Genomic DNA, 22,843 nt, shown 5'->3' on the forward strand with positions numbered 1-22,843 from the left:
TAACCACTGAGCGCTTTTGTATCATTTTTTTCTTCTGAAAAAAAAAAGTATTTTGAGGAAAAGCATGAAAAGTACCACTTTGAGAGAATAACCAAACATAAACCAAATATTGATCCATATTGCTCTGGCCATCTTGCAATTCAACAGTGATGGGTTTAGAAGAACAGCAATTTGAGATGGAGACACACTCCTCAGCTCCTCTAGGTAATGAATTTATGTGCAATAATTTTTTTTAGCAGATGCAGCTCAGAAAGCAGGGCTCAATGCCAAGTTGACAAACAGGAAGTATCTCTCCCCCCCCCCCCCCAGCAATGGATTGCTGGATTAAAATTGAGATGTGCAAAAAATGGAATTCATGCAAGAAGTGTTTTAGTTTTCTATAAATTCTTTGTCTGCATGTGCAGTATGCTAAGACTGAATATAAGTTAATTAACCTATTAAGGAGCAGGAAATATGTTTAGCACTGAGGATTGGATTACAAAGAAACAAACTGGAGGGCTGCAGCCAATTTAAATGTTCTTTTTCTACATAATTAACATACCCTCTTTACAACAGTCTACATTTCCGATTGGTTATTAAGCCCAGAGCCACCCCCTCCCTCTCCCAAATTTTGGGCCTTTATGGAGATGACCTCTTGCTAGCAACTCCTGACAATCTTGAATCCTTTATAGGGATTTGCATGGTTCACTCAAAACTGCAGTTCTGAGGGATAGATAAAAGATGCAGAGGCAGACAATTGTATCCTTAAGGCTGCAATCCTATACATGATTACCTGTGAGTAAGTTGCACTGAACTCAATGGGACTTATATCTGAGTAGACACATACAGAATTGTGCTGTAATGGGGAAATAAAAAGGTAGACAGATACCTTTTCCTTCCAGATGAAAAAAGAGCTCTAGTCACTGCTCATTTATATATGTTAAAACTATGAATGCAGTTAAATTCCTATCTATTTAAACTAAATTATTATGAGCTGCATTGTTTTACCCTTTGCTGCTTATTTTATTTTGTGCTATTTCATTTTGTGCAATTTTTTATTATTTTTATTGTGATAATATGCTTTTTAATTTACCTGTACATCGCCCAGAGAACTTGGGCTATTGGGTGGTCTAAAAATGTAAAATAAAATGAAACAACTTATGCTGAGCTAAAAGCAATGGCTGGGAGGATTATGAGGTGCATACATAGTCAAAAGGTTAGCCCAACTGAAAACTGGCCAGGTAGCAATTCTGTAAGATGCATTTATTATCATGTACTATCAAAGCTGAAGACAGAATTATCTGAGGCATACATGGAGAGTACAAGGCTTGTTTGAGGTCATAAAGGAATGTGTGCAGTGCAGAGCTGATAATTACATTAAAGTTGCACAGCCCTCAGTCCTGTGCTTGAACTGTAAAATAATACTTACAATGCCTCCTCTGTTATTCCCTACCCCCTCAAAGCAATCAGCGACTTAAAACAAACCAACGATAATAACGTACTTCTTCATCCTCTTTTGATTAGCTGCTACTACCAATTTAGGTGGCAGTACATTCCATACTTGAACTAACAGCATTTGCAGTCCAGTAAATGAACACTAAAACATGAAAAACATCTTTCTGATTTAAGATGCTTGAGAAAGCATTCCCCAGGTAGCCAAGTACTCAGCAATAACATGCTCCTTTGGGTAGGAGTAAAACAAAAGGCAATGTGATGAGTAGATGGCAGGAAATGAAAATATAGTGGTAACCAAAACAAATACAAATAAACCAATCTATTCTTTTAAGGAAGAAAACAATCCCACCACATTTTATTTTCTATGTAGTCGAGTTATGGGGTGTACTGCTTGCCTATTCTTTTGCTGGTGCAAACATTGTCAAGGAGACTGAGACTTGTATCAGAAGACTTTTTCTGTCCTAAATAGCCCCATGTTTTTCTAAATACACACTTAAATAGACAGATGGAATGTGTGAAGTACACATTCACTAGGGATGAATGAGAAATTTGCTCCAAATTTCCTTTACAGATTTACCTAATTCATACCACCTGAACCTGATCATGAACCCACATGCAATTTGCAGTGAGAAATGGCTACATTTCTGAGTTTGCAATGTGTTCTGCAAAACAAAAATGTGCATTCAATAACATGCACATATTTGGAAAATGTACATTTCCAAAATGCATACAAAAGACGCTTTAGTAGATTTTGGGGTGCATGGATCCAAAAAAGTGCAAGTTTAAAAATGTGCACAAAATGCATACAGTAAAGTGTACAAATTATGGAAAATGTGTATGAATTTCTGTCCAGGTTTTTTTAAAAAATAAAAAAATAAGCTGATGTGGAAATGGGACAGAATGAAATTGACTTTAAAAAAATGACAAGCTCAGCGAGACTGGGAGTAAGATATGTCCATCCCTTAATTCAGCAGCAGTTCCCATGTTCATATCAGCACCTTTTTTCAGTTGTGGAATTGCTGTTGGCTGTACATAGCCGTGACCTCCTGGTTTACACATTAAATCTGTGCATGTGTATACATACCTCAAGGTGGTTGGGGCTGCTCACTTGACCAGAAATATTACTGTGAGAATCATTAGGACTTATAGGTTGGACTTGGAGTAATTTGGGCCTCCAGTTTGCATTGATAATTGGAAACACCTAGCAGCTGCTATCCTCTAATTCCTGCTCAAGTCTGCTTTAATGTGAGTTTCTAGAGTCACTCTGCTAGATTGGACCAAGCTCCTGAAGCTGGTGTCTATCATGCTTTTCAGTGCCTGCCTTGGAGAGGGTTCCCCCCTTCCAGATGTTTCATGTTAAGGTTAGTCTTAGCCTTTTGAGCTGAGCTATTAGTTTGTACTTGCTCTTTTCATCTTTTCAACATGTTGGTGGTTGCTTGAAGCAGGGCTTTTCTCTGCTCTGGATATTAACCTTCCCAGCTCACTGTTCTAGCATATACGTACATATGTTCTCCTTCACTAGAGAGGGATTTATTCAGCCTTTTTGACATAACTCTGTGTCATGAATTCCACGTTTTGAATTCAGAATCTGGAGATCACACAGGTACATAGTTGCATGAATATATCTTACATGCAAGTATTTTTATTTATGTCTTCATAGTGATAAATAAAATGGCAACACAATTGTCAGAAAGTCGGGACATGCAGGCCAATCCCTAGATTCAGTTCAGTTTTTTTTTTCTTGGGCAGTTATTGTATGTGGCCAGGTAAATTATCTATACAACAGATACCTCTTCCCTCTACCTTTCCTGGGTGGATCTAGATTACCAGTTTGTTCACAGTTCAGCAGTCTTTGAATTACTGTGCAGTAGAATCTACAGGGAAATTGCAACTGGGAGTATTTTGTACTGAAGGTGCAAGAAATAAAATACTACAAATAAGAGAAATAATCAGCTTGATTTTTCTGATTATCTCAGCCCATCATATTTTCATGAAGTCAGGTTTTAAAAGCATGCCCAATATTCATTAGCTTTTGATTGCCTTAGGCAGCAATCCTATGGTTGCTAGACAGCATCTAGATGGCCATAGGATTTTTCAGTTTCTGGGAACCAAGCTTGGAGCCAGCGCTCTGAGCTCAGTTCCCAGAAATCCAACTCCCTGCCCCTTCCCCGCTGCCTTGTAGGAGGCGTGGATTGTCCCTGGCTCTACACTCAGAAGAGCAGCATAGGCCCCTGGTTAGACAGCCAAAATTGTTCGTCTAGCCATAAATGCAGGGTGGCCGGAGCGTGGAGGAGAAGTGCACCCATCCTGCATTGGATAGTTGGTCACCTCTGAGTTTGGAGGTGGCCCACTATCCCCATAGGATTGTGCCCTTATGTGCTTAAACCCCTTCAGATGTTCCAGTTATCCATGGATCCCACTGTGCACTGTGTAATCTGAATCAATCCCCCACACACCTTTCACTCCTTCTCCCCGCAATGATTCCTGTGCCAGAGCACTTTGGAAGACAAAGTTTCATCTCTTTTTTTAGAGCGGATACTCTGGGTGGACTGAAGAGTTTAGAAGCCTAAGAGCTTCCTTACATGGGAACAAAAGCGCTCCAATAAATGTAACATGGTATAATTTCCCTCACATTAGGAGAACAGCAACATTCCAAACAACCTCACAAGACACCTGTCCTCAGGATTTTGAACCAACAGGTCTTTTTGGAAGCGGTATACATTCTGGGCTACTTCTGGGCAGATTGCCATAGTTTGTCTATGCTGATGGGGATTTTGAACTTTAAACTTTTGCTTGACAACATGCTATAATTACCATGCTTCCTTCTGCAGAATTCTCCCTTGTACACCAGAGATTGTGGTTGGCTTAAGAGATCACAATAATAGTCCCTAGGTAGATATCCCATATGTTAGCTAACTGTTCAGCTGCTATCAATGTATTGTTCTAACCAATGCGTTGATGCACAAAACAATGACCTTAAGGAAGCTGGCACAATATTTTTTCTGCACATTTTCTTGTTCACCTTTAGTGTTCTTCAAATCACTAACTCCTTCAGAATCACCAACTCATAGTGTTCTTTCCTACATATTTCTTTCCAGCCCCCTGAAAGAACTTTTTAAAAATCTTAATAGAGGCTGAAGAGTTTCTAATGAGCAATAACACAAACTGCTGAAAACTGAATTTAGACTTCACAGGATATTTACACCATAAAAAGATGCAGGCTGCCCATTATCCATACCATTCAGTAACACAATTAACTATGCATGGTAGAACCATTAACTGCGTCCTAGGTTATGATCCACCCACATGGTTCTAGGGATCACACACACTCAGGCTTGTTTATGGAAAGGGGAAATCTCCCTCTGAGCTTCAGTCTTCCCTTTCTCCAGGCAGTTATTTGAAAACAAAACTCTTAGAACTGGCTCATGCACCTGGTGGGCCCCATGCAATTATTGCTGGGTTGCAATTATTGCAAGGGGCTGCTGGGGGTTGCAATTATAAGATGCACACATGGAGGAACAGCTTATAGAAATCAGAATCTCTACAAGGGAGGGAGAGCTTCAGGGACATGAACCACCTCTTGGTCCTTAGAATCAAGAGGAGTTTGGAGGCTCTTGCAGCAAGTAGCAGCTGAAAAAGAAAGAAGAAACCTGAATGGCAGACAACGATAGATCATAATCTGCTTCTCCAAACAGCAGAGGCCAGCATAGGACTGAGGCAAAAGTTTACATTTCTGAATTCTTGGCTCAAATTCTTTTGGGAAAGAGAGCACCTGAAACTGGGAGGGGGGCGGGGTTCAAGGGGTACATTGCTGGCAGAAACAGTGGCACTCCTTTTTTTTTAATTTGCCAACTGGCAACCCCAGTTCACACCACAAAAATACTCCTGGAGTGACAGTGTCTTGATTCAGTGTCATGATTCAGTGTCGTTCAAAGAAGGCTTCCGAGAAAAACATGGTGGCTGCCAGTGAGGGGCCTCCATTTTCTCCCCAGAAGCCACCCTCCCATTTTTTGCCTACTGTGAACAGGGTGTCAAATTTTGTGAGGGGGGCCATTTTGTCTCAGCCTTAGCAGCAACAACTTAATTAACTAGCTGAGAGTCAATTACATGATTAAGAATTCCTGACGATCAAAAATTTGGCTGCAATTAATTGGGCCAATTGCAATGTGCCAAGCGAATGTTGGTAAATGAGCAGCCTCATGGATGTCTCCCCTTGCCCTTCTCTCTCTTCCCACCTCTCTGCAATGTTTGCTTGTTTAAATATATGAAACGGGAGGGGCAGCATCAGATCACAACTTTTTCATGTTCCTCTTAGCTACATTGGCACTGCTGTCTCAGAGGCCTCTGAGGTGAAATCTTGCCTCTCCATGGGAAGTGTGCCTGCAAGAAGCAGTGATGTTTTGCACTTCTTATAGCCCTGCCAGTGGAGCTCAAAGAAGCATAAGAGGCGTGGACTACACAGCCATGGGGCTCCTCTTTCATTAGGAAATGGGAGATTGCCCCCAAAGTCGCTGTGACATTTCCTGGTCGGAAACGAGTAGTGCTAGAACTAGAAGTGAAGCAACCAGGGTGGTGAAGCAACCAAGTCTTATGAAGCATGGTTGAAAGAGCTGGTTATGTTTAGCCTGAGGAACAGAAGATTAAGGGGAGACATGATAGCAGCTTTCAAATAACTGAAAAGTCTGTTGTGGCATTCCTGCCCCCTTCCCAGTGAGAATTCCCCTTTACTAAGGCCTTTCTCACTCCAGCAGGAAACACCTTCCTCACACACAGTCATGCTGCCACCAGGACCTTTAAGGCTCAGGTCCAGTCCACATTCAGTCGTCTATCTGCAAGGACACACTTGTTTATAATATCACCTGTATTGTTTCCTTTATTACCTTCCCCATACATAGTGAAGAGCAGAAAGCATAGGATTTGGTTAAACAAATAAACTTTATTAATTACTGCAGATAAGTTGCTGAACAGTAAATAAGCAACTCTTAATGGTTCTATTAATGTATGTTCTCTCATACACCATACACCAGATCACACTCTCAAGTCAAACAGTTTCCAATCACCACAGACCTCTCTCTTTCAGTTTTAAAATCTTAACACATCAAATCCCTGTCTGACTCACTTAGCACAGCCCACAGTTTATATAGCGCACCCACGTCGCTCCCCCCTTCACTCAGTCAGCCAATCATCTCACTCTCACCCTAGAGGTACTCAGCATTAACATAGACTTATAACAGGAATACATCATTACACTTACAAACTCTCTCTCTCTCTCTCTCTCATATGTCACTGCTGTTATGCAGAAAATGGAGCAGACTTGTTCTTTGTTGCGCCAAAGGACAAACTAGAAGCAATGGGTGGAAACTGCAGGGAAGTGGATTTCAGCTAAGTATCAGGAGGAATGTCCCAACAGTATGAGCTTTTCAGCAGAGGAACGGATTGCCTTGGGAGGTGGAGGTTCTCCTCTGCTGTATGGACATCTTTCGGGGACGTGTAGCTGCATCCTGCAGTACAGAGCCGGCACTGAGAAAGGGGTTGAACTAGATGATATCTGAGATCCCTTCCAACTCTGATTTTATAATCCTTTTGGACTTCTTTTGTGTGTGTGCAAGTAGTCACTGCATGGCACCTATACTGTAGTCTTGCAAACAGAGCATAAGGGAATGGCTTTAGTGAAGCCCTGGTGAAATTAGAGTAATGCAAGAACGTATATCCTCTCTTTTTCCTGTTCATTTCAATTAGACAGATACAAGTGGAGAGGCCATAGCTCAGTAGCAAGAACACATGGTTTTTATCCAGAAGGTCCCAGGTTCAGTCCCTGTCATTTCCAGTTAGGGCTGGAGAGCCCTTGTGAGTCACTGCTGACAATACTGGACTAGACTGACTAATGACCTGGCCCAGTAGAAGGCACCTTCCTACGTTCCTATGTGATGTTGGAATATGCCATTACTGACTTCTCTATAGTTGAACTAATCAAACTCTTGGATTCAAGCTCAGTAGAACCAGAGTCCAATCTTATTAAGAGGTAAATAATGACATGGCACTTGCACCCAATCATAGAATCACAGAATAGCAGGGTTGGAAGGGGCCTACAAGGCCATCGAGTCCAACCTCCTGCTCAGTGCAGGAATCCAAGCCAGAGCATCCCCGACAGATGGCTGTCCAGCCCTGTCCCGAATGCCCCCAGTGCGGGAGAGCCCACCACCTCCCCAGGCAATCGGCTCCACCATTGCGCCGCTCCAACAGTCAGGAAGCCCGATGCTCAGCTGGAACCCAGCATCCTGCAACCCAAGCCCACTACTCCGTGTCCTGCACTCCGGGATGACCGAGAAGAGATCCCAGCCCTCCCCTCCGTGACAACCCCCCAAAGAGCGCCATCACATCTCCCCTCAGTCCTCTCCCCCCAAGGCCAAACATGCCCAGCCCTCTCAGCCTTCCCCCATAGGGCCCTGACCCAGTAGAAGGCAGCTTCCTTCTGTTGTTATCTTGCTTTATGACAGAGTATACACACTCATGTTGCCATAGCAACAATAACCATATATATAAGTGGCATCTGGCAAATGATAAAGCAGTTAATTTTTATGTTAATACTGGTAGGGGTTGACGTTCTATGGTGAGAGTCAGGTTGGTGGCCTGGTGAAAGGCAGGTGACACTGGTTCAGCAGGAAGCGAACCAGGAAGTAACATTGGTTCAGCAGGAAGTGAAACATGAAGAGACTGTTTATGAGCCAGCTAACCTGTTCACATACCTGGGCAGAAATAAAAAGGAGGAGGAGGATGTTCACCCCCACCAATATGAGGGAGTCTACCAGCAAGTACCCACTCAAACCTGGAGCTCCCTTTGTCAGAATCTCCCATTTGAAACACTTGCCCCACAAATTCAATGGGATTTTGAAAACTTGTATTAGCTGATATAAGAAAACTTGTAATGGCTGGTTGTATTAGTTCTCCTACTGCCTGGTTTTCAACAGCCAATGCCCTTTAATGCTTCTGAAAAACCCATCCTAATTATTTTGCAAGTTTAAATGCAACAAATTAAACTGTCATGGAAAGAATGTTCAAGTTACATGAATATATGACTGCTTTTAATACTAAAAAACAAAACAAAATCTAACTTGATGAAAGGGGTATAAAGCCTGTAATAATCCTGTTATGATTTTATGGAATTTTATATGGATTAGGTAAACTAGCTATGATCTGTCCCCAGTCAGTTTCCTTTGATTCTCAGCAAGTCCTTTCATGTAGCAAAGAGCTGCAGACTGGCCAAGAACCTAGGAAACATTATATGGAATGAGTGATGTTGAATAGATATGCAAGTTAGTACCATAGCACACATCAGCTTCTTCGTTTAGAGGCTGATCCCACAAACAAATTGACAAGCAATTCTTAAGGCAGCTGTAAGTTTTTATGCAGTCTGTGGATGATGAGGAAATGCTTCTGTGATTAAAGTTTATACTATCAGGCACTTAAGAGAGCATATTTTGTAGCATACAGCGGCATACTTGCATATTGGGCATTTGTGTTTTATTTTTAGAATTGCACTCAGGAGAATTACTTGCTTTTCAGCTCAGTCCCTCAAAGGTATCCTGAGTATCAAATGTGTGTGTGTGTGTGTGTGTGTATCCTACTTTAGGCATTTTAAAATTAAGGATTGCGAGAAGGGGAAGTTCAGTAACCCTGCCCCCATCATCACGTTCGTTGCCCTCTAGACTTTGGAGGGCGACTGTGTAAAAAGGAGGGCTCTTCCCGCAATCTGGAACACTGGAAAGCCAGCATTCCAAATTGTGTGGAGAGCCCCCGTGGATACTGGGGCTGCCCTGTTCACAAAGTCACCCTCCATGTGCAGAGGGTGATGAAAGTGACGACAGAAGGGGAAGGGGCTAGCACGCGCCCCCTCCTTGTGTCGTTACTCTGCTCAGATTTAGAATGCTTGAAGAGGGCTTAAGTTTCTCTTGAAAGTTAGATCACACATCAGTACTACACCCACTTCGCCTTCACTCTACTTATATATGGTTATGACAATACTGGCTGCAGTGAATTCATATCCCTAGTGCCATAGGTTTGGCATAATTCACTGTAATGCTGTTGTGTCCCGGGGATTCTTCCCCGTGGTACTAGGCTGTACCAATTATTCTTGGCTGTCTCCTGTACCCAGATCATGATATGTTCAGACATGTCCTGCGGACAGCAGCTATTAAAAAAGTTTGGGATGTCCACAAAACCAAGCAATTTTTCACCTGCCCACTTTTGTTGAACTTGGAGTTTAGCCCAGGGGTTCAGTTACTTTTATTTTCTAATGAAGACTGGTCCTCAGATCCAGTGATGCTCAACAGGTCTGGCTTTACAAGTTGTGGTATACAGATTATGGATTCTATATTACTCACTTCTTCTGGTTGGACATCTCTCTGCAATTAGTAGCTTTTTGGGTTCTCTGTGTTCCACCAAAAATCTCTACCAAATGCCTTTCTGGGCTGTTTTGCACTGTATTTACAAGAGGTTACATCTGATGGTGGCTTTGCATTAGTGGAAGGTGAGTCTGCTTGTGCAAGTTGAGGCACCCTATTTTTGCTGATCCTTCTACACAATTAAGCTTTCTGTCCCCTACTGAAAAGCTGCTTCTGAGCGTTGGGGGACTATTTATTTATTTATTTATTAATTATTATTATTATTATTATTATTTTTACTATTCCACCTTTCCACCAAAATGGCACTCAAGGCACCTAAGAATAATAAAATAGTGCTTAAAAACAAATACTTAATTAAAACATTACATAAAAAATAGATCCATAAAACACAATTAAAAATACAATAAAATAAATAAACAGCACTCAACCAATTAAAAACTCATTCAGTGACAGACCAGCTTACATGCCAAATGGTTTGACAAAGGCCTGCCTAAATAAAAACGGCTATCCAGAACAGCATGGAACATGGTGTGGAAAGCTGCAGTAGATATGGTGCTGGCAGGGAAATGAGTGAAAATTGGGTGGCCCGATGTGCATGAGCAGAAGTGTGTTATGCTAAGGCAAAACAAGCATTGGATACAATCCATGGTGCTGCTAGTTTCACCTATGGGAATCTACATGGCAACGGTTTCTGAAGCATTTTGTGGTTGTACCTGGATTATCATGAAATGGCTTTGGTCCATCAGAGGCACATGAAGCAAGAAAAGTGGAGTAGACACTGTCTACAAACCCGCTTTCACGGGTCACACGGCACTTGAGGCTGCCATACTTTGGGGTTGGGTGGGCAGGGTCCAGCGAATAGAACTGAACATTATCAACTACGTAGGTGCTGCTCAGCCAATGAGAGAGCCTTGTGTCCCCACCTGTGCCCATGCTTCCCTGCTCAGGGAAGATTAATGGAAGTGCTGAATTCCCTGTAGTTTACCCCCCACCTCTCCCCTTTTGTCCACCATTGGGACATTGTGAAAGGTTAAAAGAGTGCTACTGCAATATTGTGAATGTTTAAAACAGTGCGCCTACAGATTTTGAATGGGTAAAGCAGGCTACTGTGATATTGTGCATGGTTAAAACAATGCTACTACGATATTGTGAATGGTTAAAACAGCACTACTGCAAGGTAGTAGGGAAAGGAAGCCTGTGTCCAGAAGTGCCTACTGCAAATGGAGAAAAAGAGGGAATTTGGGGGGGAAAGGGATAGTCCCACCCCTTGACTATCACTGCCAGGTCACTTCCAGGTCATGGAAACACCCCTGGGCATGCCCAGGATTTAATGCGGGGGGACGGGGCATGCTGTAGTGGAACCATGTGGGAGCCGCATTTAAGGAAAACAATGCACTAAAACAACTTTGCAAAAATGCGTGGTTTCCAGAGGGAAGCTGCAGGGTTGCTGTGGATTGGCAACAGCATTGTCAGCACGACCCCGATGTGCTCTTGCTCCACACTAAATCGGCTGTGTAGGTTGGGCCCTAGCCATTGATCAAACCGGCCTCTAGGTAAGTTGTGTTGGGCATGTTCTCTTGTCTCTTGCTTTTTCCTTTGTGTAGGGCTTCTTGGGACAGGCAATTCTTCCAAGTGGAGGTGCCTTGTCCCTGTCACACCGAAGTTTTGCCTAGGAATGTTCTTATATGTTTACAGTATACATTTAGTCAAATAGGATATAATTTTCTCTTGAAAGTATTCTTCAAGCATGAAAACTAAAGTAAGGCCTAAGTCACATGCTTTTTATTTTGAATGTGGCTTATGCAGTGACTTCTCCATGCCATTTTGTGTGTGTGTGTGGTGAAGCATTTCTACAAAATTGCTCTCATATGAAAAACACACAAGTTACCACGTCAGAGGAAAAACAAAACTGTCTTGTGAAAAATGACTCAACTTGTGGACCTAACTCATTTACAGGCTATCTTTCTTTGTGTGATTCTGTCACTATCAAACATAATTCTAGAACCAGTCCTTGACTTCGTAAAGGAATGAAATGGACACCTGTTTGTTGGCTATTCTTTCACAATTCTTTATGTCACAGGGTGGTTTCCACATGTTTTACAACGTACCTGTCTGTGGTATGTGTTAAATGTTTCCTTACCACTTAACAAGATGATACAGACAACCAAATTATCCATGGTGAGAGAGCACGTGCTGGTGTATACTGATTGTCTGTATGGATTCTTTGACTTATCAGGAATCAAATACTTCCCTGTAGCCACCAATTACTAGAGCAAATAAACCTAAATTATTAATTTTGAAGATCATAATGCTATCTTGAAAACTGCATTGTAGACACTGTCTGAAATTCACATCACGTCAGCAGAGACTAGATAGTTGTTAAATGCTTTTTAAGATGCAGGATGAAATGTCATATATGCTGACATGGTATGGATTGTTTGACATTAATTCATGTGCTGTCAGTCAGAAGGACATAGCTACCACCATATTTTGATCTTGTTTTCATTTCGGCTACAAACATTCATCTTTGTTTTTTTTCTGTGAACAAGACTTAATGGCTGATTTTGACATGAATAAATCGTTCCATGCAGAGCTTCTTGAGTGTTCCTCAGTATGTAGCAATGCCAAAAGAAGTAAAGTCTGATCTGGTGTGTCCATAATAGGGTGGCACTAACCAAATGTACTCCACTTTTGATTTTTTAGTAGAAGATAGAAATATTTTCTACTAAAAGAAAATATTTAAAAGAGAGAAAAAAATCCAATAAAAACACTTTGTACAGCTAGTCACAGAGAAACACAGAGCCCTGCTTTATACATTCAAGTAGGAGCAGTATTGCAATAATGTGATGGAGAAGTGACACAGACAGTGGTGGCTGGTGAGTCTAGTTCTGGAGGGGCTGTGATTCTATTCAGGGTTTTAGTCTTTGTAAACTGCCTAGAGAGCTTCAGCTATAGGGTGCTATAAAATATTATTGTTATTGTTATTATTATTAGCTACTGCCAGCCCAAACTCTAACAGTGCTATCCAAGGTGCTGAAAGATGCTATTCAAGGTGCTGAACCCTATTCTCCAAATGGGTCCAGCACCTTGAATAGTGCCTTTCAGCACCTTGGATAGCACCATAAGAGTTTTGGCTGGTGGTAACTAAAACCCTGAATGGAATCACAGCACTGGACACAGACCCACCAAAACTGGGGAGAACTGGGTGTCTTGGTTCACATTGCAGGCTATCTATGAGGTGGAGGCAGTGTGATCATGGAGGCAGAACTCACAGGGACAGAGTTCTAGCATTTTTTGATTAGCAAGGATGCTGACATCATCTGCCACCCCCCTCAGAATTCCTTGTTCCCTCTGAGCTTAGCTGCAGTCCTCACAGTAGCTGGGGGAAAATGGATTTTCCCAGCAACAAGATATTGTTCCATGTTGTAATGCAAAGTATTTTGGGGTGGCTTGGTCTGGAACAGGCAATTGTAAACCCATTCGCTTCACAAAACGACTGCTCCTGTGGGACATAAAACTGCTAGAACTGGTTTGTTGATATGGCTCAACGCAACCACCGGTATATTTGGACTTTCTGTGGGGGCATGGCTAGGGATGTACAGATTTTATTAAATCTGTTCCATCTGTGTTTCCTGGATTGTCAGGGGTCTTTCATTCCATTGCCTGCTCATTGAGGGAATTTCCTTTTTTTGTACGAGAATTTTGTTTGCTTGCAAATGCACATTTGCTCTAGTGCACAGCTGCACTAGTGCAAATCACCCCCCAAAGTAAAAACATCCCCCCCCAGTCTGCAAGTCTGCGGAGTCCACATGACTCAGGAAAAGCCTGTCCGCTGCAGAATCTGCAGGTCGGATTCATAGAAATCCAACTCTTTTGAATCTGTTGCGGATTTCTCTGACATCCTTAGGTGTGGCTGTGGGGACCATCATGATGCGCACCTGCACTTCAACATTCACCACTACACCCCTGGGGGGAGGAGATGTGCTTGCAGGGCTCCTCCACCATGTCCCTGCAATAAGGCCTCCAGCTGAATGTATCAAACAACATGCAAGACTGAGCAGTTGTATGAGCCAATGCCATTCTTACTCAGCAGACAATCTCCTTACTTCCATCCCATTTAGTCCTATATCCAGATGGGAAATTCCTGGGCTCCTGCTGATGTGCCCTAGCACTCAAGCAGAGTAGTGGGAAGCAATAATAACAACAACAACAACAATACAATTGTTTCTTACATGCTCATGTCACTCTTTCCCCCACACAGAGGGTGCAATCTGTGCACAGCCTACATTTCTGTGCAACTGCATGTGGATCTATGGTGGATCTGAGTGGGTTGTGCCATGCGATCTCTGGGAACCAATTTCACCGAATGAAAGCAGCAACACATCTAAAAGTGACAAAAGATGGAATGTCATTAGAAAACCTTGTAGCAGAGAAGTTTAGTCTTGCCTTTTGTAAAAATATTTCCCCTAAGGCCCAGGAGAACTACAAGCACATACAAAAATGTCCACTTGCACCAAAGTGTCAATGAAGCTTCTTTGGTTTTATGTTAAGGAAAGCTAGCGCCAGATGTTCTGGCTGAGAAGTGGGGTTTTAAAGACACTCCCCCCCCTAAAATTGTAATGAATAAATATTAACTTGAGAGATTGCAGATTCAACACTAAATTCATGGTCTAGTAAAACAATATTTCAGTCTGGAAACTGGATACAATTTGTATAAGGTTTACATGGTTTTATAGAATAGTCTCCTGCACAGCACAGACATTTTCCCTAATATACCACAAACTAACATTCATCATACTAGCATGTGGGATTAAACAGAAGGTCTCATACACAGTTTGAGAGTACGCCAATTCTTCCGGCCATGCTGGATGCCCGTTCCCTAATTCCATGTTGCATGGGTGATAAATATACAGCAGATATGTCTCAGCAGCAATCCTTAGATTTTAGCCCAAGACCAGCAGATAAAAATGTTGTTGAATTTAGGAGTTGCCTTGTGCTCGTATTAAGGAAAAAAGTTGTTTGTTCAGTGTTTCTTCTTGAAGAATCATAATCCCCTTTAGGCCTGTTGATTACCCTGTCTGGACCAGAGAGAAATTCTTTGGTATGGTCTTTGCGGATACTCCTAAGTTTCATTGCAGGTTATACACACAGTCTGAATGATTAATTTTCCTACAGACCGGTTCTTAGTGAATGATGTTCCATCCTGCTTAAATTACTTTACTGCTGGGAGATTTGCCTCTGAGTCAAACCGAGACAGGGTTGGACCTCAGCTTTTCAAAAATGCCTAGCAATTAGTGACAGTTACTAATTGTCTCTGTAGAGCAAACATAGTGAAAAATGTGGAGTGTTACACTTCCACTGTTAATCTTCTGCCTTTGTTACATTTGCTCCTGGTTTATAGGCCTCGGAGGAGGATAAATGATCAAGGCATGCGCTTTTATTGTTATTTGTCTGTGGAGCAATACACATACTCAGCACTAAGGAAAAGTTATTTTTCATAGAGAGTAGAGCCTTAAGACTTTTCAAGGTCAGGACAGGAGGCTTCAAGAAAGAGGGTGTGCAATTGTTTCTGGCTCATTACATCCAGCTTTTCCCTTTTAAGTAAGAGTGCATGTTGTGATAGCCTGAGGTAGGGTCCTCCTTAGCAGCTTAAGATGCCAGAAGGAAGAGCTTCTGTTGAAGCAATTCTCCTATTAACATCTTAGTTTTTAGTGCAATATGGTTCTAACTAATACCAGGAAGTAGAATAAAACGTCCTCTCCAGTTTCTTGATAACTGCAGTACAAACTTCTGGCTATGCAAACTCATGTTGTGTTCCCATGTCAGTTTAATCCTATACAAACTGCTCAACTGTGTACATGGTTTGGATGTCTCCCTCCTTCTGTGATGCCCAAACATGTACTACTGCATGTATAGATAGCACAACTCTTCTGATGGTGCAATCCCAGTAATTCATGCTCTAATTTATACCATTGAAGAATTGGTTCGTGGTGCAGTTATGTCATACACTGAAAAACAAAACAAAACACCCCACTACAGATTTAAAACCAAAGCCCTTTAACAATAAATATACACTAATTAATGGACCAATGTTTCCAGGCTTCATTTTTCATTGAATAAGGGTTGTTATTTTGTTCGCAGTTCATGATAAACATTTTGATAATAGTAATAATAATAATAATAATAATAATATAAGGGCGGCAGTGATTAGTATGCTTTTTGGATCAGGCACTGTATCTTCATTATACATATATACTTTGTTTGCATAATGAAGCCATGATTCATGACTCTGGTCCCTCGGCAATTCCATTATACAAATAATAGTCTCAAATTCAGTTGTAGCTGCTACACTGCATATTCATTTATCAAGATGGCCAAAGTTACAGTAAAGCCCCCGAATTATCAGAATGTATATATTTTGAAGATTTATACATGGCCTTTCAATCAAATGATTCTTATGGCAAGTTGCAAACAAGAGATTGTAATGATGCCATGTAATGATACACAAGCCTTAGTTTCATTGATTTGGACTACTGTAACATGCTCTACTTGGGGCTTCCTTCAAAAACTGTTCAGAAACTTCAGCTGGTCCAGAGACTGCTGCAACCAAACTGTTGACTAGGACCAGTTACAGGGATCATGTGACTCCCTTGTTGCAGCATATTCAGTGGCTACTAGTCTGTTTCTGGGCGGAATCCAAAGTGCTAGTTATGACCTATAAAGCCCTATATGGCTTGGGAACAGGCAACCTGAAACACTGCCTTCTCCTATACAAGCCTACCCAATTCTTAAGGTCTTCTGGAGAGGCCCTCCTTTCCAGACTGCCACCCTCAGAGGCACGTTTGGTGGGGATCCGAGAGAGGGCCTTTTTGGTGCCTGCTCACAGGCTGTGGAACTCCCGGCTAGGTTGACTCCCTCTCTGCTGTCCTTCTAACAGCAGGCAAAGGCCACTTATTCAAGAAGGACTTTGATCTGTTAGTGGGTTTGTGGGATAGGTGCTGTTTTCATACTGTAATTGTTACATTTTTATTGTATTATTAATGTGTTTGATTGTTTTAGGGTGTAATCCTATCAAGATAGGCGGCTGCCTCCAAACTTGGAGGCGACCACCTATCCTAAGCAGGGCAGGAGAAGCACAGAGGGGATCGTTCCCTTTGTGCTTCTCCTGCCCTGCTTTTCCAGCTAGACAGCTGATTGTGGCTGTCTAACTGCGGGAGGATGGAGAGGCAAAGGAGGCTGCTGTATGACACATTGGATGTGTCGTACATGCAGCTATGCCCTCCCTGCCCTGGAACGCTCCCAGCCATGCCCCTTTCCAGCCGCTCTGCGCTTGTCTTGCGAGCACAGAGGATGGGGCTGTTCAGCACTGCCTGCGAGGCAGTGCGGAAGTGGGGGAAGGTTGGTTCCCGGGAAACAGCATATCCTATGGCTGTCTAGCCGCTGCCTAGCAGCCACAGGATTGCTCTCTTAATCTATGTTAAATTGTTTTGTAAGCTGCCTTGAGTGCCATTTTTAGGTAGAAAGGCAAGGTATAAATCAAACAAACAAACAAACAAACAAATAAATAAATACCAAAGCAAACACACACACACAAACCAAAAACCCACACCGAAAACAAATTCACACACAAAGAACACACACACACAACCCAACTGCCTGTTGTCCTCTGGCTAATGGATGGGGCCAGAGCAGGTTTCCCTTTGGTTAAATGTGTATTGTTGTTTAGTACATTTGTATCCTACTTATATCTTCCTCCAAGAAACTCATGGTAATTAAACAGAATTAGGGCAAGCTGGCTTGCGAATGCTGGAGGTTGTAGGACCTTTTTCTGTTTAAACGTGCATAGGATTAGTCCCATATTCAGTTCTATCCTCACAACAGCCCTGTGTTGTAGATTAAGCTGTGAGAGAGTAAGCTGCCCCATGACTCCACTGTACCTGAGGCAGGATTTGAGCTCAATGCTGCCCAGTCTATCCAATACCCATCTCCACTAACACATCCGTTAGTGCACTTATCCACACAGAGGCTTACATTGACAAAGGGCTACGATTTAGTCTTCCATCTCCCATTTAGCTGCAAAAAGCAAGGTGATGCATCTGACTCACTATGAGAAGTAATCTGCAGCAGGTTGTATTTATGCAGGTTGTATTGAAATTTCCAGGAGCACACCTCTGGGGATTGTGCTCTAGGCATTTTCATTAATGGAGGTTTCTTTAAAAATAGTTGAATAGTTTGAAACAATGCATTAAAAAAAACGTTTTGTGGAGAAATTCAGCCGTTGCAGCCATAACAATTCTTTAAATGTTGGGATAAGCTGTGGAACACCATTGTTTGTCAAACTTAGACAAGCCAAAATAGCTAACATTTGTTCCTTTCAGAAATGCAGCCATCAATATCACTTCCTCCTCTCCCCCTCCAGCTTGGGTCCCGTTTCAAGTAAAAAGGCCAGTTTCTTCAAGGAGACTTAACAAGCTCTAGTTCTTTGTAAAATGTGATCACCAGGGCAATGTCAGAGAAAGGAGAGAAATTAAAAAAACATGTTGCCAAAGTAGATATCAGATAGTTCCAAACATCTGGTCTCTGGATTCTCCAAACATAGTTCCATTCACCCAGAAGGTGGTATCAAGTATTGATTAAGCTCAAAGGGTGTCCCAAGAACACCCCCTCTTTTTGCAGCACCCAATTGCCCTTTGCTCCACTGTATTTTTTCTTTCCTGTATTTGATTTCAAATCTGCTGAGGAAAACAAGAAAATCTAAGAGCAATGGTTCAGAATTATTTGGTCAAATCTTTCTTTCTTTAAAATATGTTGTTTAAATAAAAAGCTGCATGAAATTGTTTAGAAAAATATATATCTTGCAACCATGATGAATCTCAGTAATGCATTTGGTGGGCGTTAATGAAAACACTAATATTGTTCTTATTTGAATCATATATTAGATTTTAAACAAAAAGAAACAATATACTGCAAGATTGCACAGGCCCTGAGTAAAAGCAAATTCTTTGATAAGGGGTTTGCTTGCACAGAGTTAATTCTGCCTCTTCTGCAAGACATAGGGTACTGCTTTATCTACAGGGGGGCAAGGTACCATTTTGAATTGTTTCAACTAATGTGCATCTATAAGAATGGGCTGCAAGGCTTAAACAATACACATAGATATATATAACAAAACCCTGATGATCAGGAAAAAAAAACTGCTTTGGGAGAGGGGCATTTGGAGTAGAGATGTGGTAGTGGGAGATAATGCTTAACATTTTCTCCCCTCATTGCTTTTCCTCTACAAGCCCACTCTCCAAGCCAGCCCCACCCCACCCCATTCCAGATACATGTTTGTGAAGGTAAATACCCGCCTAGAACTCCATAGTGTGAAAAGTGGCTTGGGAGGGGAAGCTGCAGTGAAAAAGCAGGGATGGGGGAGAGGGTTAAGCAATACTCATTGCTCCTTCTCTTCTCCATTCCAAACCAGCTCCTCCCAAAGAGGCTCTTCTCAAACCACTTCAGCCGTCCAGGTTTTGTTACACCTGAATGCGACTATGTGTGTAATCATTTATTCCATTCATAAGTTCATATAGTTACTAATAGCACAATCCTATTCATGTTCAGACAGAAAAAAGTCCTATAACTCCTAGCATTCCCCAGCCAGCTATGATGGGAGTTGTAGGATTTTTTTGATCTAAACATGCCCCAAACTTTAAAAGTAATCTCATCAGCATGTCTCGCCCCGCACAAAAACATTACCCCCATGCAAATGAGGTTCCCCCTTCCCACCAACAAATTGGTTAATTAACAAAAGGCAAGGAAGAAGAGATATCCATGCAGTGTGAAACAGCTGAATTTTAATGCTCCTTAACCACTTGTCTCACAGAGGTGAACCTGAACACAAGTATCACAAAGGCATCAGATGGGCATTGAAGGAAAATGTCAGCTAGCCTTCAGGCAGATGTCTTTTGACATCAACTCCCATCTGTTCCAGCCAGCATGGCCAATGGTCAGGGATAATGGGAGCTGTAGTCCAGCAATATCTGGAGGGCCGCAAGCTTCCCATCCATATTTTACACCCACATTAAACAGCTAGGAATTTCTCACCTACTTTCAGTAAAGGTTTCATATAAAGACAAATGGGTCTCATAAATAAACCAATGGATATTAGGGTGGCCACTTACACATTGCCAAAAAGGAGGAAACACATTACCAAAAAAGAGGACAAAGGTTTGCATAACATTTGCATGTTTATATGTACAAACACAAATTTAGAAATAATGACTATAATTTTAACAGAAATAGAATACATCTCAGCGCTGAAGGGACACCTGTGACCAGGTGACCTGTGTGTCTGCTCTGTCTGCTGTTCAGGTTCTTATTGTTGAGGGGCAACTTCAAGGCCCTTTTCTCCATTCTTCTGATTATTTATCTTTAAATCAGACTGGGACTGACTGGATAGCTCTTCAAATAGAAGCCACCTTCAGATAGGGGACTGTCCTACATACAGTAGGAGACATGGCCATCCCAATAGATATAATCCAGAAGGGTGGCTGTATTAGTCTGTTGAAGCTAAAACTTCCAAGATAAAAGGTGCCACAATATTCTTAAGCCGTGTTCAGGTGTTTGTCTGAATGCGTGAGGGCTAAAACTGTGCAGGGGGATGGGGCCATGCATGCTGCCCCTGCCCCCTCGTCCCTGCATGCTCAGTACTCAACCAGGCCACACTGAGTGGCAAGGTCTGAAGAGGTACTTGAACGTGAGTAGTGGAGCCTGCTTTATCAAGGTCATCGATTGTACAGAGAGTTCTATTTGCATTGAAGTGAATGTGAGTAAAGTAAAGTAGTAGAAGAAGTAAACTTACTGAAGAAGTAAAGCCTTCTTCAGACTTATCTGCTCAATGTGAGGAGTTTGGGGACTGAGGGGTCAGAGCCAAAAGTACATGCAGGGAAGTACAGGGTGGGGCCAGAGTACTCTGGGTAGTCTGTTCAGGCTGAATGCCTGAATAGGGCTTCTGTTGTTTTTCAGTAGATATTATTTACCAGTTCAGGTGAAGACCATGGAAGGGCTAAATTTTATTCCCCCAATCCAGTGGGAAATTTATTCTGGTTTATCTAGTTTAGCTGTTCATTGTGGATCATATATCAAGGGCTGGATTAAATCTCACCAATTTAATCCAGCCCTTGATATATGTTCCACAATGAATATATTGTGTTCTACTGCTAGTAGAAGCAGTAATGTCTTCTTGCCATGTCTGTCCATGAAATTTTTTGCACTCTCCCATGCTAGTACATGATACACAACATTTTGGAAAAAACAAATAATAAACATTTGGGCAGGTGCACATAGTAAGAAACTGTACCACATTACTGCTAGTGCTACGTACAACCAAAGGAAGGAAGATTTTGGTGGCAGTAATGTTTGAACTAGCCCTAACTTGACCCTAATTGTACAATTTCCATCATTCCCTTTGGAAGACCTTCTACAGGCAGTTATGAAGAATTTACTGGATTCCACTACATTTTCTTATCTTTCACACCATTATTTCCTATTCCTTGTATGATGTTAAGCAATTCATCCTATTCCCTGAAAACCACAGCCATAAGATAACTGTATAAGGTCACTGAGTCATCTGTTAGCAATGCTATACATTTAAACCTCTTTTTCGTTCTTCCCAGGTATCCTTCCAGCCACCTAATTGCTATTCCATTCTCTCAGCTTCCTTCAATTTGTCTTCATTTCTCTGATATCAATATGCTCATAACTGAGTACAGTTTTTGCAAGTGTTCAATGGGAAGAGGCTATCCACTCCCTACTTTCATGATGGCATGGCTTTCCTTCTGGGACCTAAAATTGCATTGACCTTTGCAGTAGCATTGCAAAGTCATAGATGATTTAGTCTTCCACTGTCATCTCTAAATGTCTCTTAGCATTGCCACCGAATATCTGCGCAGGGTCTTGTTTTGTTAGCCTCCTTTCCAGGCTGGCTTGCTTTTGTTTAAGCTGGCATTCCTTTCATTGTATAACTATAATACCTGTTATATTTCTAAGCTCGCAATCCTCTGCACACTTACTTGAGAGTAAGCCTCATTGAACTTAATGGACAGACTTCTAAGTGAACATGCATAGGCTTGCACTGAAAATACATTATCAGACAACATAGTTTTGAGTTTTGTGTCATTTATACGTTTCTCTTCCTTCTCCCAGAATATTAGCAAAAATGTAAAGGGAAAACACAGCTGTATCCGGTGCGCAATATCCAGCGAGGCTGGTGTGCTCCTGCTCATTCCATTGTGCCAGCAGGACCCACCACCAGTGCCATGTGGAGTTAGTGCTTCATATAGGAAACCTGGAAATGAGCGGAAACACTTGTTACCGGGCTGGGACAGATTAGTGGAGTTCCCTCCTGTGAGCTGCACTGACCTATCCCTTTCCAGAAACAAGCATTTACACTAGATTCCAGTTGCTTTTGGAACTGCTAGCTCCCTGTTGCATGAGCAGTGGGGATCGCTGGCACATAGGCAACTCAAGATATTGCCCAACTGTTATTCTTCAGATGACCAGCATCCATCACTGTTTATATCCTTTTACCTGAAGGACCACTAACCAATATGTACCTGCCCGAGCCTCAATGTTGGCACTGGAAGTCCTGCTCTCTGGTGCACCAGTGAGAGCTATTAGGTACATTAGGTTGCCACATGTCCTATGGTTCCTGAAGGCAATGGGGCACTTCTTTTACAGGAGTTATTCAAGCACCAATTTAGTAACTGAATAGACATCAGCAAAAGCTTCAGCATGAGGTGTATTCCAAACACATCTCAGCCTTCAGACCATCTTTCAGAATATAAACATATTCTGGATGCAGCTGTCCTTTTATGGTGTGATCAATTGGTACCACTGGCTTTGCCTTCCTCTGTGCATTTGGGACTAGGAGCCATCCGCCAGTCTCTCTTACATGATTTGTGTATGAATATGAATCCCTGAATGGCAGAGTGCAGACTACATATGATTTACTGCTAGCTTATATT

At 42.0% G+C, this 22,843-nt stretch overlaps 1 protein-coding gene across 1 annotated transcript in view; it reads left to right on the forward strand.

Annotated features, from left to right (window-relative positions):
- Nucleotides 1–696: 696 nt before the first annotated feature.
- LOC146351296 (uncharacterized) overlaps nucleotides 697–22,843 on the forward strand; it is a 97,961-nt gene continuing 75,814 nt past the window's right edge. Inside the window, exon 1 of the mRNA XM_084847037.1 lies at nucleotides 697–774. Coding sequence (XP_084703163.1) covers nucleotides 765–774 — 10 coding nt within the window. The 5' untranslated portion in view covers nucleotides 697–764. The remainder of the gene's footprint in view (nucleotides 775–22,843) is intronic.

Source organism: Heloderma suspectum, chromosome 3 (assembly GCF_057233095.1).
Source record: "Heloderma suspectum isolate Gila_16-S chromosome 3, 16-S_ref, whole genome shotgun sequence".
Classification (NCBI taxonomy): domain Eukaryota; kingdom Metazoa; phylum Chordata; class Lepidosauria; order Squamata; family Helodermatidae; genus Heloderma; species Heloderma suspectum.